The sequence below is a fragment of the Gallus gallus genome, chromosome 5 (assembly GCF_016699485.2).
Source record: "Gallus gallus isolate bGalGal1 chromosome 5, bGalGal1.mat.broiler.GRCg7b, whole genome shotgun sequence".
Lineage (NCBI taxonomy): Eukaryota > Metazoa > Chordata > Aves > Galliformes > Phasianidae > Gallus > Gallus gallus.
The window spans coordinates 23,335,104-23,347,909 of record NC_052536.1 but is presented as its reverse complement, the minus strand read 5'-3'; the positions used below and the strand labels follow the sequence as shown (position 1 = coordinate 23,347,909).

At 37.4% G+C, this 12,806-nt stretch overlaps 1 protein-coding gene across 18 annotated transcripts in view; it reads right to left on the bottom strand.

Annotated features, from left to right (window-relative positions):
• PHF21A (PHD finger protein 21A) overlaps positions 1-12,806 on the bottom strand; it is a 146,405-nt gene that overhangs the window by 81,192 nt on the left and 52,407 nt on the right. For 10 of the 18 annotated variants that reach the window (XM_046941698.1, XM_046941700.1, XM_046941697.1 and 7 more), the window contains 3 exons: positions 9,600-9,734; positions 4,993-5,025; positions 3,017-3,082 (listed from right to left, as the gene is read on the bottom strand). In XM_046941698.1, the coding sequence (XP_046797654.1) occupies positions 3,017-3,082; positions 4,993-5,025; positions 9,600-9,653 (153 nt within the window). In that variant the 5' untranslated portion in view covers positions 9,654-9,734. Of the gene's footprint in view, positions 1-3,016; positions 3,104-4,992; positions 5,026-9,599; positions 9,735-12,806 lie in introns of all 18 variants that reach the window. The other 8 variants (XM_040700941.2, XM_015287051.4, XM_015287053.4 and 5 more) reach the window with 1 other exon arrangement.

Here is a 12,806-nt window from a genome sequence, read left to right as displayed (position 1 = left end):
CCAGCTTAGAACACCATGATAATAACATAAAGAGACTAGGAGAAAATAATTGCCTGTATCATTCATTTTTACTGCCCTCTAAATGCAAATTATGTTCAAGAAAGTTGTTTTCTTTTGAACTTTTTCTTCCATATGATAACACAATCAGCAGACATTGCTCCATCGTCTTCCAGATGAAATAAATCAAAGCACTTATTTTTACCGTCTCCAAACTTTCAATAAGCATACATGTACTTGCCATACCTTGTGCTGGAACAGTTTCAACCTGTATCAAGTAACAGATTTCTTTAGGTTTAAGCCTGCACACAACATAAGCCTACTTGCTTTCTTTTCCCACTTTGCCAGAACTCTTCGATGTCACAAACTTTTGAACAGAATTCTCATCATTAATTCTCAGAAAGAGAGGTAAGCCACTATGAATCACTGCAATGACTGTGCCAATGTCAGCACTACTCTCACAGTACTTCAGAAATTGAGAGGGAACCTAAAGCAACTGAAAGCTTTTAGCTCCGCTACCAGACTTGCTTCTTGCGCTACAAGTCTTCATACAACTTCATTAGATGAAAGTGCAAAGAGAAAGGGTACATTAAGTTGGCATAATGTTTCACAAGCCAGAAATATTTCAGTATTCCACTTGTATAACTTCATGGTCTCAGCTTCACTCCATAGCCCCAGAGCAGGGACATCACAGTGGCTGGAGCTTTAATATTTCACACTTCATTAGAAGCTGATCAAATAGTGACAATTACGCCTCCCATAACTGTCCATAGCGCAAGCGTTAGGCCCTCAGAGTTTATTCATTGGATATTATACATCGAGAGTACTTGGCCCTAAACAACATTACAAATAACACACGTTGGAACTTTACCATCTTCCTCAAGAAATGCACTGGACAATACGAAGAAATTATTTATTACACAAAACTGCACATCTCCCCATCCGGTGAAAATTAAATTATTGGATAATATTCTCCCCATAAAACAGCTGATAACAATTCATTTCTTATTTTGGGAGAAACAAAGTGAGAACAGAAATAAAGGCTTTGTTGCAGCCTCTAAAATGCTACTTTAACTCCACATTGCCAAGCCACAGCTGTCTATACAACAGATTCGTACAATTAACAGGGAGTGAGCAGTTCTCTCCATTAGGAAGAAGTTGCATTTGGTTGGTTTTGTTTGTTTTTAGTGGTTTGGATGTTTCCCCCCCACCCCCCCCCACTTCCTAGAACTTATTTACCACCATGAGTGCATTTTAGCATCCACGCTACTTTAATAACTCAGTTATATGGGACACTGGCAGATCTGCAGACTAATGGTAAATATAACAAAAAGTACCTAAACCTCAACAGTCAGAGAAGGTCTCTGTTCTGTGGATGGCCAAAACCATAAAAATGCAAAGACCAAGACAAAACTGTGACTCCATATTTACTGTATTCTCTGAACGGTGGAAGTAAAATCAAAAACTTGTTTTTCAGAATCTTTTGGAAACATAGCCCATGTTAATCTCCATAAACAAATGTGCTTCAGCACTCTGAGCTGTACCTTACAGCTGTGTATGAAAGTATATATAGCTGTGGTTTTGGAGGTAAATAATTTAAAGCATTGTATATAGCAATGTGTATTTTGTAATGTAAATTTTAAAGTTATAAATCAGTTTAAAAAGTTTCAATAAGACATGCATCTTACTTATCTTCCACTATCTCACTGCCTGTCCCTGCTGATCATGTGAACCGGTAGTCAATATAAGTTGCTTCGTGGCATCAAGGCAAGCTAATTTTGAAATTATCATGGGCCCCCAGAGCTTCCTAGAGAATTCTGTAGCTGCTTGCTGTGAGACATAGCCACATGCAGAGGCTCATGCTGGTTTTAGAGAATAAATCATCTTCAAGAGAGGCATGCCATCACAACAGCAAAACCTCAGTCTTTGTTGAATTAGAATTCTCATTAAAAAATCATTTTCTTTATTATCCTTACATGTCCTTTACTAGACTTATTGTTCCAGTACCAAAACATACTATAATTTTTTAGTAAACAAAGTTTCTAGAGAAATGTTTATCACTATCTATTCCTTTCCTCAGGAAAGGGAGTTATTGCAGACTGAAAAACAGTGATTCCTAAAGCAGAACAGATAATGACAGATGTATGTAGGTACCTAAGTGTGACACTGACACATAAATATACTGTTTACCTATGCACACATTTTAAAATGCCTCCCGTCTTCAAAAGGTGTGAGCTACTGAGCCCAGCAGCCAACCTAATTCAGTTCAGTTACTCACACAATAGCAATAAGAATCAGGGATTGCTAAGTCAGTTTAATTTTGGGGGGGATTTCTGCATATGAATGCTTTTCTGTTGTGAAAACACAAATGAGAACAGATTTCCAGATGTCTCGGTGTTATTTACTTTTCTTCTAGTTACCCACAAGATGCATCTTTCAGTTCTAAAGCGTTGCTATAAAGCATACAGTTGTAATTATTACTAATACATAAAACCTGTAGAGAACTACTAAATGGCAAATATAAGACAATTGTGGTGCAATTTATCATGGTAAAAGCAAGCAACATATCTCCTATTTGTCTATTAGGTATCTATAACCGACACACATTTACTTGGCCTTGACACAAGGAAATACTCCAGAATGCTCATTTATAAGTGCATAGTCTAGTCCAATGAAAACAGAATCTAAAGATTTGCCTAAAGCAGGGTGCTTTGGTTTTGTAAAAGTTTCAAAATAACTACATAATAAGTGACACAATTATTTCATTTTCCCAGCTCCCTTAATAAAAAAACATTAATTTCAACACTAAAAAAAATTCATAGCTTCCACCGATTATACCGACTGCTTTCTCAATGGACTTGTATTTGATTCCTCTCAGTGAAAGACAAGATGAATATTACAATTCAAAGCACCTGTTTTCCCATAGTTATTTTTTGTACTTCAATAACTTTAGCAGTTATCTCGGAAGCTGGGAGAAGATGCATCTTTATAAGAGGGTGTGAAAAATACATCTCCCTACCTGTTTCTCACTCAGAGCTGTGATTTTGGCTTGAAGTTCGTGAAGCTGTTTCTTCAAATCAGCATTCTGATTAGAAAGAAAAAATATCTGTGAGAAAGATATTCCATTTGTTAACATAGAGTAGTAGCAGGAAGGCTTTTTTTTTTTTTTTTTGCATATTATACTACAAATGCAGCACCACTGGATGTACGGCCAATTAAATTCAAGAGGCTCAACAAAGCCTCGAAGTTACTGAGTGCAAAAAACCATCAGAGGACCTTCGTAGCACTCAAAGAGAGACAGCTCAGTTTGGAACTCGGATTTCATTAAAACATCCATTAGTGCTCACCACAATATAAAGCACATTTTCACATTCCATCAAGTTTACAAATTAAACAAGAAATGTTTGTCAATATATAATATGACAGTGTCATATTGTATGCAATAGTACGTCATCTAAAGCATGCTCATCTATGCTATTTATGCAAAGACATACATTTGACTATGTTGAACACCAGTAACCATATCTATTAAATCTTAACTGCCACACATGCCAAATGAAGGCTAACATACCTAAGTCTTCATTTCCATATATTTTTATGCCTTAGACTATATTTAAGAGAATTACATCTGCCTTAACACATCATTCATATCAGCACTTTGCTTACAATAGCACTTTAAAATTTGAAAGCAATAAGCACCACTATAAAGATGCAGTCAGAAAACAATTTTTTACCAGTACTGTTTCTTTTCTACTAAAAAGAATTTTAAAAAACCCAAACAATAATGCACTCAGTTTAAAGCCTGGGAAGCTCTGAAGAAGTGTGACGAGGAAACAAACCTCCCTGCAATTTTATTTTATTTTTTTCCCTAATTTCTGTTGTAAACTCTTTACGCTAGATTATGCAGGCTTGCTGTACTACACAACACTAAAACCTAAGACTAATATTGTTACAGGAACTTCATGCTCAAGACAACTTCCCTGTTTTTATATTCAACTACAATTCTGAAACGCATTAAAATCCTAACTCAGTTATTTGTAGATAGCTTTGTCTAATATAAACACAGCCTCAGCAAAACAAAACCATTCTCCCTTTCTCTAGATTCTACTTTATACATTTTTATCCCAGAATGTTAAGAACTCTGAAACAGTGACCATATTTACTCTTAATGATTCCATGAACTTTGCATGGCTGTTTGCAGCCCTGACATCTCTCTCACTAGACATGAACAGAAAGCCAGCTACTCTGTAGGCTAATAACTAGAAGACTTGTCTAGAAAGGAGGAGCAAACTTCTACCTAGTAGATTTTCCAGTACTACTTTACTATGGGGACGGAAGCTCTTACTCGCAAGCCTGAAGTAACTCCCCATTTAGCAAACATGAGCGCTCAATTGCTGTGCAGGATAAACCTCTTTACATAGTCACTGGGAAAGAGGCAGCTTTTGCTGCCTACACAAGGAGCCTAATTACCCAGCTTTGGTAGCTCTGAAACACCATAAGACCAAGTGGCCACACTTCAGATATTACAGTGCTGAAGCCGGATAATTAAGACAGGCAATCTGAATGCAGTCTTAAGCAGTGTTCTTCATTTGGACAAAGTTTCTTGGAAGGAGGATCCTCTTTCTGCTTGTATAATAGTGTTTTTCTTGTCTGAATTATATCTAGAAATTGCAGATTTGGTAGAGAGACGTTTCCCGAAGAACCAGAAAGCTAACACTTGAGTTGCATTATTGCCTGCAATGATCCCATGATTTAAAATACTAAGAATGAGATAAAAGACTCCAAAAAGGGTTGATGGATTCTCCTTTGTTTGTTGGTGTGTATTTTAAAATAACAATGCAATCATTTGTCTAAAGATTTGTTCTTAATAGTTTTCTTCTAAAAATTGTGTTAACATGGAAGAATATGATGAAATATCTAAAATTCTCAAGCTTCATGCACTGCTATTCTCTCTATTCTTAAAGATAAACAAAACAATACAAAATAGATAGTTACCTGCGGATCTTGCTTCATTTGGGCAACCAGTTTCTAGAAAGAAAGAGATGCAACGATAAAATGAAGACTTATGAAGGATCCCATTGAGCAGTTCAAAACCAACATTTTTGGAGAATCTTTATAAGAAACACACCAAAACACACATTTTATAGTATTCAATTGCTAGACCTAATCCATAAGGAATCCAAAATATGTGATTTCTAAACCCATTCTTATTAACAGAGTAAAATTATCACACTAAGTCACCATTTCACCTCCAAAACAGTTCTTGAATAAGTGATGCCTTTGTAGGACAATTTAAGCCAGCTGAAGAAACTAATCTTACAGCCTTGTCTTCTCTAGAACTGCAGCTGCCTTTGCTTGCAGTCTCAAGAAACACAAATCATAGAGAATCACTGCAAACACAAAAGCTGTTTGTGTACTCAGACACAGAACATTTCAAATACTGAGGGACTGCCTGTGTGTTGGCTTGGCTGGTACCACATGGAAGATCCATGTTCAGAAGTATCTTTGCCACTTTTCTCCCTCAGTCAGAGATTGATATCATTGCAGAAAAGATGCCCTCTGCATCCAAGGGAAAGTGGATAGATGGTTACCATTCACTATTCTTTCTCCTTTGCTTCCTTCAAGCAGCTGCAGGAGGATGTTGTCTGTTAATAAGCAGGGAAGTTATCAGGCTGTCACTGAAGACATCTAGAGCCCAGAATGAATAGGCAATGAACGACCCTCACCCCTATCCCAACCCAAATCTCTTCCTTGGTTACAGCTACATTTCATCACATTACATTGTTCCTAGAAAGTAAAAGAGGAACACAGCAAAATCTGTACTGCTTCGCCTGTACCAGGAAAAGGAGTGAGGAAGAGAAAGCAAACAAGAAAAATGTTTATTTCCACCTGTATTAATATTACTCAGACAACTCAGAGTTGGCCAATGAAGTTTTTTGAAGTGTATTCCATTTCACATCCTAGATGTGGTATTAATCAGAAAAAGCATAACACACAAGTCTGGGTTAGACCACAGGTCTTCCTGCCCTAATTTCTTTTCAGTACTAGCCAGCAGCAAACATGGTCATCAGTTGGAGTACTGCACAAGCGTAGTGTTATCTCCCACCTTTCAGAAATTTACACTTGAATGGCTTCAGTGAAAGACAGTATCTTAGGCTCAACAGCTAGTAACCTTTTCTTCCATTAATCTGCTCTAATTACTTTTTGAATTAAAGAAAATACTCCAAATTCTGTAACAATATGTTCCAAAGTTAAACTAGAATATTCTTATGTAAAAGGACCTTCTTTTGAACCTGCTTCCTGTTAATGCATGCATGAGGGTAACTGAAATTATGGAAAGCCATTCTTGACTGTTTCTCTACTCATTTTCATACCACATCTATTCACACCTTTCATATTTCAGATTGAGAGTCTCCCCCTGCCCTGATCATCCCAGTGCTTTGCTCATTCTTAGCACTGTTCCCTGTACTTCTCTCATTCTTCTCCATCACTTGTAAACAAAGGTATTAGAACGGCATACAACATTCAAGTACCCTGTATTGCAAGAACTGCCTGCTCAGTGCTAATAGCTAATTCAGTCTGTTATTGCAGACGTAAGATGGATGGCTTTTCCAAGGTGCATCACTTTGGCATTTATCTACACTCAATATTATTGTTTCATCATTCAGTGTTATGAGAAGTTGAGGTGCTACACTAGGTTTGTGCTTACATGCTTAACTCAGTTTTCCTCAGTTGTTTGACAAACAAATCTGTTAGTTTTTACACATACAAAGTTACTGTAGTCTCAATCAAGACATTACACTTAGCGGCTGTAAACTGTTTCCAACATATTTTCGGAACATGTAATACTGCATTATCCAATCAGAAGAAAAACGTAAGGTAAAATTAAGGTATTTTAAAAACACACAAATCCTTTTGCTAAGAAATGAAAAGGGAAAGGATGCTTTAGTTTCTTTCTAATCATCAGCTCGAAGACCCATCCACGAAGCCTATCCCTTCTATGAGAATAGCTAAATATAGCTCCTCTAACACCTCCTGTGATCAAAACTATGAAGTGCAGACTGTTTCAAAATAACCTTAATTAAGTCAACACAGTAGCAGAATGAACTACTTAGAGTTGATGCGTCTCTTCTCAGGACAAGTAACACAGCTGGTCATGGAAGGCGTCTTAAAGTTGTACTCTGATATAGTAAGTGACCTGGACAGACTTTCCTTAAAGATCAAAATGAAACTAAAAGCACCTTCTCCTAAAGAACTAAACACCTAATATGATAGTTTAAGATGCACTCTGTCAAATAGGGAGCATCAAAGCTTCAGAGTTCTGACGGTAGACTGGAATAGGCAGGAAAAAAGGAGCTATTCTACAAACAAAAATGCAGTCATACCAAGCATCACTTTCTACAGCTATGTAAGCAGTCGTGACAAGTGACATGCTGCATCAGGGAGAAAAAGCTGGGAGGCTTTGTTCACACAGTGAAGAGCTGAGCTCCATCACAGACACCTGTCCACCACGTACAAGAGGAGGACAAAATGTGACTGCATCAGTCTTGGCAAGCTTTTAAAGCGTCCTTGGAAAAAAATTAGGTAAGTAAAAGAAGACAAGCAAGACTACTGTGCAGAACTTCTGCAGTACTGCCAAAAGAAAGGATATATTGTATTTTTAAATTAAAGAATTGAAATGTATACAATACATTAAAACATTTCATTTTGAGATTTTTTTTGTTTGTGCCAAAAGAGAGTTTACATTTCTGTTGGTGGCCATTTGAGCAGCAGAGCAGCAACCACTTGCACATAGTTCAAGAAGAGTTTATGAAGCACCCAACATGCTGCTGTAAGCGTTATTTCCCATTGTAAATGCTTAGGCTTGTTTAGCCTTAGTAACTGGAGTCTACACAGTCTTTAAGAAGTAAACAATCTTCTGATATAACGGCTTGCAGTCTCACCCACTGAAAGAACATTTAATTAAAGGTGATTTAAGTGCAGACCTCACTTTTCATGAGGGCTGGGCACAGCAAAAGCAAGTGAGATCAAAATATCCTTTATGTCATTAAAAAAGTAGTCTTCAATTTTTTCTGACCTTCACTCCTTTTCTTCATTATTATTACAAACAGTTATGAAAGCTTATTAAAATTTTGTGGTCTTTTTTTTTTTTTTCATTAGTTTAGGAATAAAGAGAATCATCATAGAATCATAGAATGGCCTAGGTTGAAAAGGACTATAATGATCATCAAGTTTCTACCCCCCGACTATGTGCAGGGTCGTCAACCACTAGACTGGGCTGCTCAGAGCCACATCCAGCCTAGCCTTGAATGCCTCCAGTGATGGGGCATCCACAACCTCCTCGGGCAACCTGTTCCAGTGTATCACCACTCTCTGTGTGAAAAACGTCTTCCTAATATCCAACCTAAACCTCCCCTGTCCCAGTTTAAAACCATTTCCCCTTGTCCTATCACTATCCACCCTCATAAACACCCATTCGCCCTCCAATTTATATACTCCCTTCAAGTACTGGGAGCTGCAATGAGGTCTCCCCGGAGCCTTCTCTTCTCCAAAAAAAGAAAATAGAGAAATAAAGATAACACACAAGAGGTAAATGCTGTTTTACAAACACAAGTATGACTACCATCCTGCTCACCATACAGCAGACAACATTTAGAAAAAGTTACTTATTGACCTTAACTATTTTAATGCCTGAATCAGTGCCATGGGTAATTTCTGAATTCTATTACCTCCACAAAAGGGTGTTTGAAATTTTGAAGGCCTTGGAGTTTGAGGAGAGCAGAACACTTGTCTTTAGTTCTGGAAGTTAACTTATAGTTTTTTTGAGCATTTTTCTCCTCAGCTGAAAGTTTTATCTTCGTTAAAGCAGACATAACTTCATTTAACTAACTCATCCACCCACTCAAGTTCTTGCACTATGCTCATCATTGCAACAATTACTGAACAAGTCATCTGATGACTTGTCCAAACAAGTGTTCTAGCTAACTTGGAAATATTTTCCAAAATTTGTACAACCATAAGTTTCTTTTAGCCATTGTGTAACAGCTGTGAGTTTCACGGGTCTGAAAGAAATACTTGAGAAATACTTGGAACACTGTCCATAGAAAATGACTCACTAATAGATCTAATATTACTAGATGGCAGCTACCCTGGGTTTATAGGTATAACGATCCTGCTTCGATAACTTTTGAATTATTTAATACGCTCAGGCCTTCTAACATTTGCTTGAAAAGTTCCTTCACCATAATTTTCCATTTCCAACTTAATATTGAAATTGGCTTTAGAATATCAGAAAATCCTTCCAGACAGAAGTTACTGAACACAGTTTTCTGAATGTTTTTTATCACTGCTAAAATATATCCAAAAAAATCCCCACCCACAGCCCGATATGTAGATTTTTTTCTACATTTGCTAAAAACAACAGGTGGTGGGGTCAAAAAAAAACACAGAAACTATGAAATCCTAAAACAATTTCAAGCTAACAAAACAATTACCATCATAGTTGTAACGGTATTACCTATTAATGCCATTAGTTGTATCAGTATACAGATACTGATGTTGCTATTACTTAAAAATATAAAGCAAGAAAGAATACAAAATACCTGGTGAACCTGAATTTCCACTTTCAGAGCCTCCTGTAGAGTCTGCAGCTCCATTCTCTACCTTCTCCACTTTCTCTAGATATGTCTTTGCTGATTCCAGTGCCTTTAGTTCCTGGTTTCTTCTCTTCACCAGTGCTATAGAAAAAAAAATGCTTTAGTTAGTAAAAGACAGAAGTCAGCTTGAAAAACAGGAAAAAAAAAACACAAACAGGAATTCAGTGAACTACATTAAACTACAGCTTCCTACCCTAAACACACGGAATCTTCCAAACACGAGAAATTTAACTAAGAGTTGTATAGAATGCCTTCCTTGGTGTAGTTTAGCCAAATGCACTGCTTCTCACATACCCTGAAGTTGACATTCTTTTCCTTTATCTTAGTTTGCAGGCAACTATTTCCTTTCAATATTTCACTGCAGTTGCATATTAAGTTAGAAAACTACTAAGAATGTTTTAAAAAAGTAAATAAAGATCTGCATAGACAAGAAAATATTCTTGAGACAATAAATTTGCAACCCAAATGACAATAAATTGTTAAACAGTATGTACAGCATTAACATACTTCCACGATACTTCAGAGCTGTTTAGATGGGATGGTCTGCATGCTATTTGACACAACAACATAACATATTAATAAGGCAGTGCCTAAAGTTTTTGCTGAGTTAGTCACCTTCTATTTTGAAGGAACAGAAGATAGAAAACACAATGTATTGAAAAACATTAAGTATTAAATCCTCTGCTGTTTCTAGGTAGAATTCCAGTAAGTATGAATTTCCCATCTTTATTTGTATATCAAAAAAACAAATCCCCCCACCCTCTGAGATGGAAGAATGATATAATCAGTATTTCTAAAAGCCTCTAAAGCTGGACAAGAGATTTTTGTCCAAAATACATTCAAAGTATCAGATTCTGAAGCAGGATCAAGATTCCCATCTTTATCCAACGTGCTCAAAACACAATGGAACTTGTATAAAAACTGGACTAAAAATACCAGTACTGAGATGTATTTATATACATACACATGAAATGCATCAGAAAATATTACATAGCAATCTTTCCATTCAGACATCACACATGAAAGAACCGTTGGAGTGTTAAAGCAGTTCTAAAGTTTTATCTTTGGAAAACTGCTCGCAATTATCACACAGGTATTGTCAACTCAGATCTTCATAACGGGACTTCAAACTGTCAGAAGTCTACTGACAACTTAGATTAGACACTTAGACCACGAAAGGAGAGTAATTCTTCAAGTTAAGAATTTTCTTTTGATGTTGCCCATGCACACAGAATACCAAAGTGTTGGGAGAGTCCGAGTTCCTGAAAATAAAGTCGGAGGTTTTTTCCTGTTTGGTTGGCTTTTAAGCCAGCCTTGTTTCTCTTTGCAAACAGCATCGCACTACTAAGGGAGAAGACTATCAAGGGTTTTATAAAAGCATTGCATACCAACTCATCCTTTTTCCACACCATTTGCTGGCACCTTAAATTTACTTATTTAACTAACAAAGGCCTGATCAGACTTTCTAGACAACACTTGGAATGACCTTCTGCAAGGGTCTCTCCCACATGCGGCCCAGAAGAGCTAGAACAGCTTCCTTTGCAGCATCACTCTCCGTAAAATTGTAATTTGTACCAAGGGACACATGCAAACTACATATAGTTCCCTGTTCTATTACCACAAACCTTAATGAGAAAACAGAATCCTGGATTAGTACCTCCAGTCACAGGCATGAACTACAGCGTGCATTAAATCCCCATCACTGCAGTTTCAAAAGAAGCCATGCTTCAGAAAACCACGTGGGAGAGTGACTAATGAAAACCGGAGCCCACTGCTGAGGCAAAAAGTATTTCATAAGCCCTGGAAATTCCATTTTGAGGTAAAGATCCAGGCAGGCATGAACAAAGTCTCTCTCAGTGTGTCTCCCATGCACAAGATAGCACTGGTGATAAACAGCGAGTATCATTCTACAGCTACATGCTAACTTTAAAGCAAAATGCAAAACAGAGGAAAAAGTCACCTCAGAGAACATCAGAAATGTACATTATTTTAACACAGACTTGTATAGCCCAGTACTAAAATTACGTGGTGCTTTCTCCACACCACACACAAAGCCTGAGCAACTACCATTAATTCGTAAACAATAATGCAACTTCATTTCATAGACACCTTGAGCAGCTGGAAAGATTTTTCACAACTAATTTTTCAGAAGTTTGAGTAAAAAGCAGCAGTGCTTTGCAGAAGCAGAAGGCTGTTCAGCCTATTCATGTTTACACAGTGGAAGCCAGGAATAGGTATAATTCACTGCAGTACTGAGGAACAAGCAATCAAAAACCAAAGCAATGCCAGTAAAACGTCCATTGTTGACTGGCTCCATCCCCATTTTTTTGTTACAATTTCAGATTTTTCTTTTATTTTAATGTTTACAGTTAACAGATTTTAAGATTCCTCATCCCCAAAAATTTTTAAATGTATATAAACTGGAAATATAAACACTGGAAATAGTGTACAAAATTACACTACAAAAAAGTTCTGTGGAATTCCAATAAATATGATTGAAGCCTCTAAAAAAAAAAAAAGGCAAGAGAGAAAACAGACACATGACTCTTTTTTTCTAATTAAAGTTTTTGTTGTTATTTTTAAAAAAACTCTTGGCTCTCTGCCTACTTCCCAGAGAAGTTGTGGACATCCCCTCCCTGGAGGCGTTCAAGACCAGGCTGGATGGGGCTTTGAGCAACCTGGTCTAGTGGGAGGTGTCCTTGCCCATAGCAGTGGGTTGGAACTACATGATCTCTAAGGTCCCTTCCAACCCAAACCATTTTATGATTCCCCTCCACCAGTGCTCTCATCACAGCCTCAGAGCAACTCGTTCTGCTGCATCATTTACTTCCAGTTCCCTTCTGCAGGCAAGGTTGCACTGAAGGACATATTAAGCATAGGAAACAACCTTCTCTCTTCAAAAACCAGGTGCTCCATATGGAAGGAGGAGAAACTAACAGTGCTCCATCAGCAAAGGCTGCACAGTAAGGAATGGTCTTGTGCCATCACCTTCTCTGCCAGCTGCTGCAGTTGTCACAAGCAGCACCACTGTCCTCCTTTGTAAAAGAGGCCCAGGATTGGCAAGTACTGGAACTGTGTTAAATCACAGACAAGATATCACATATTTGGCATGGCATCCAAGCTGAAGCACACATCACCATCACTTTAAATACG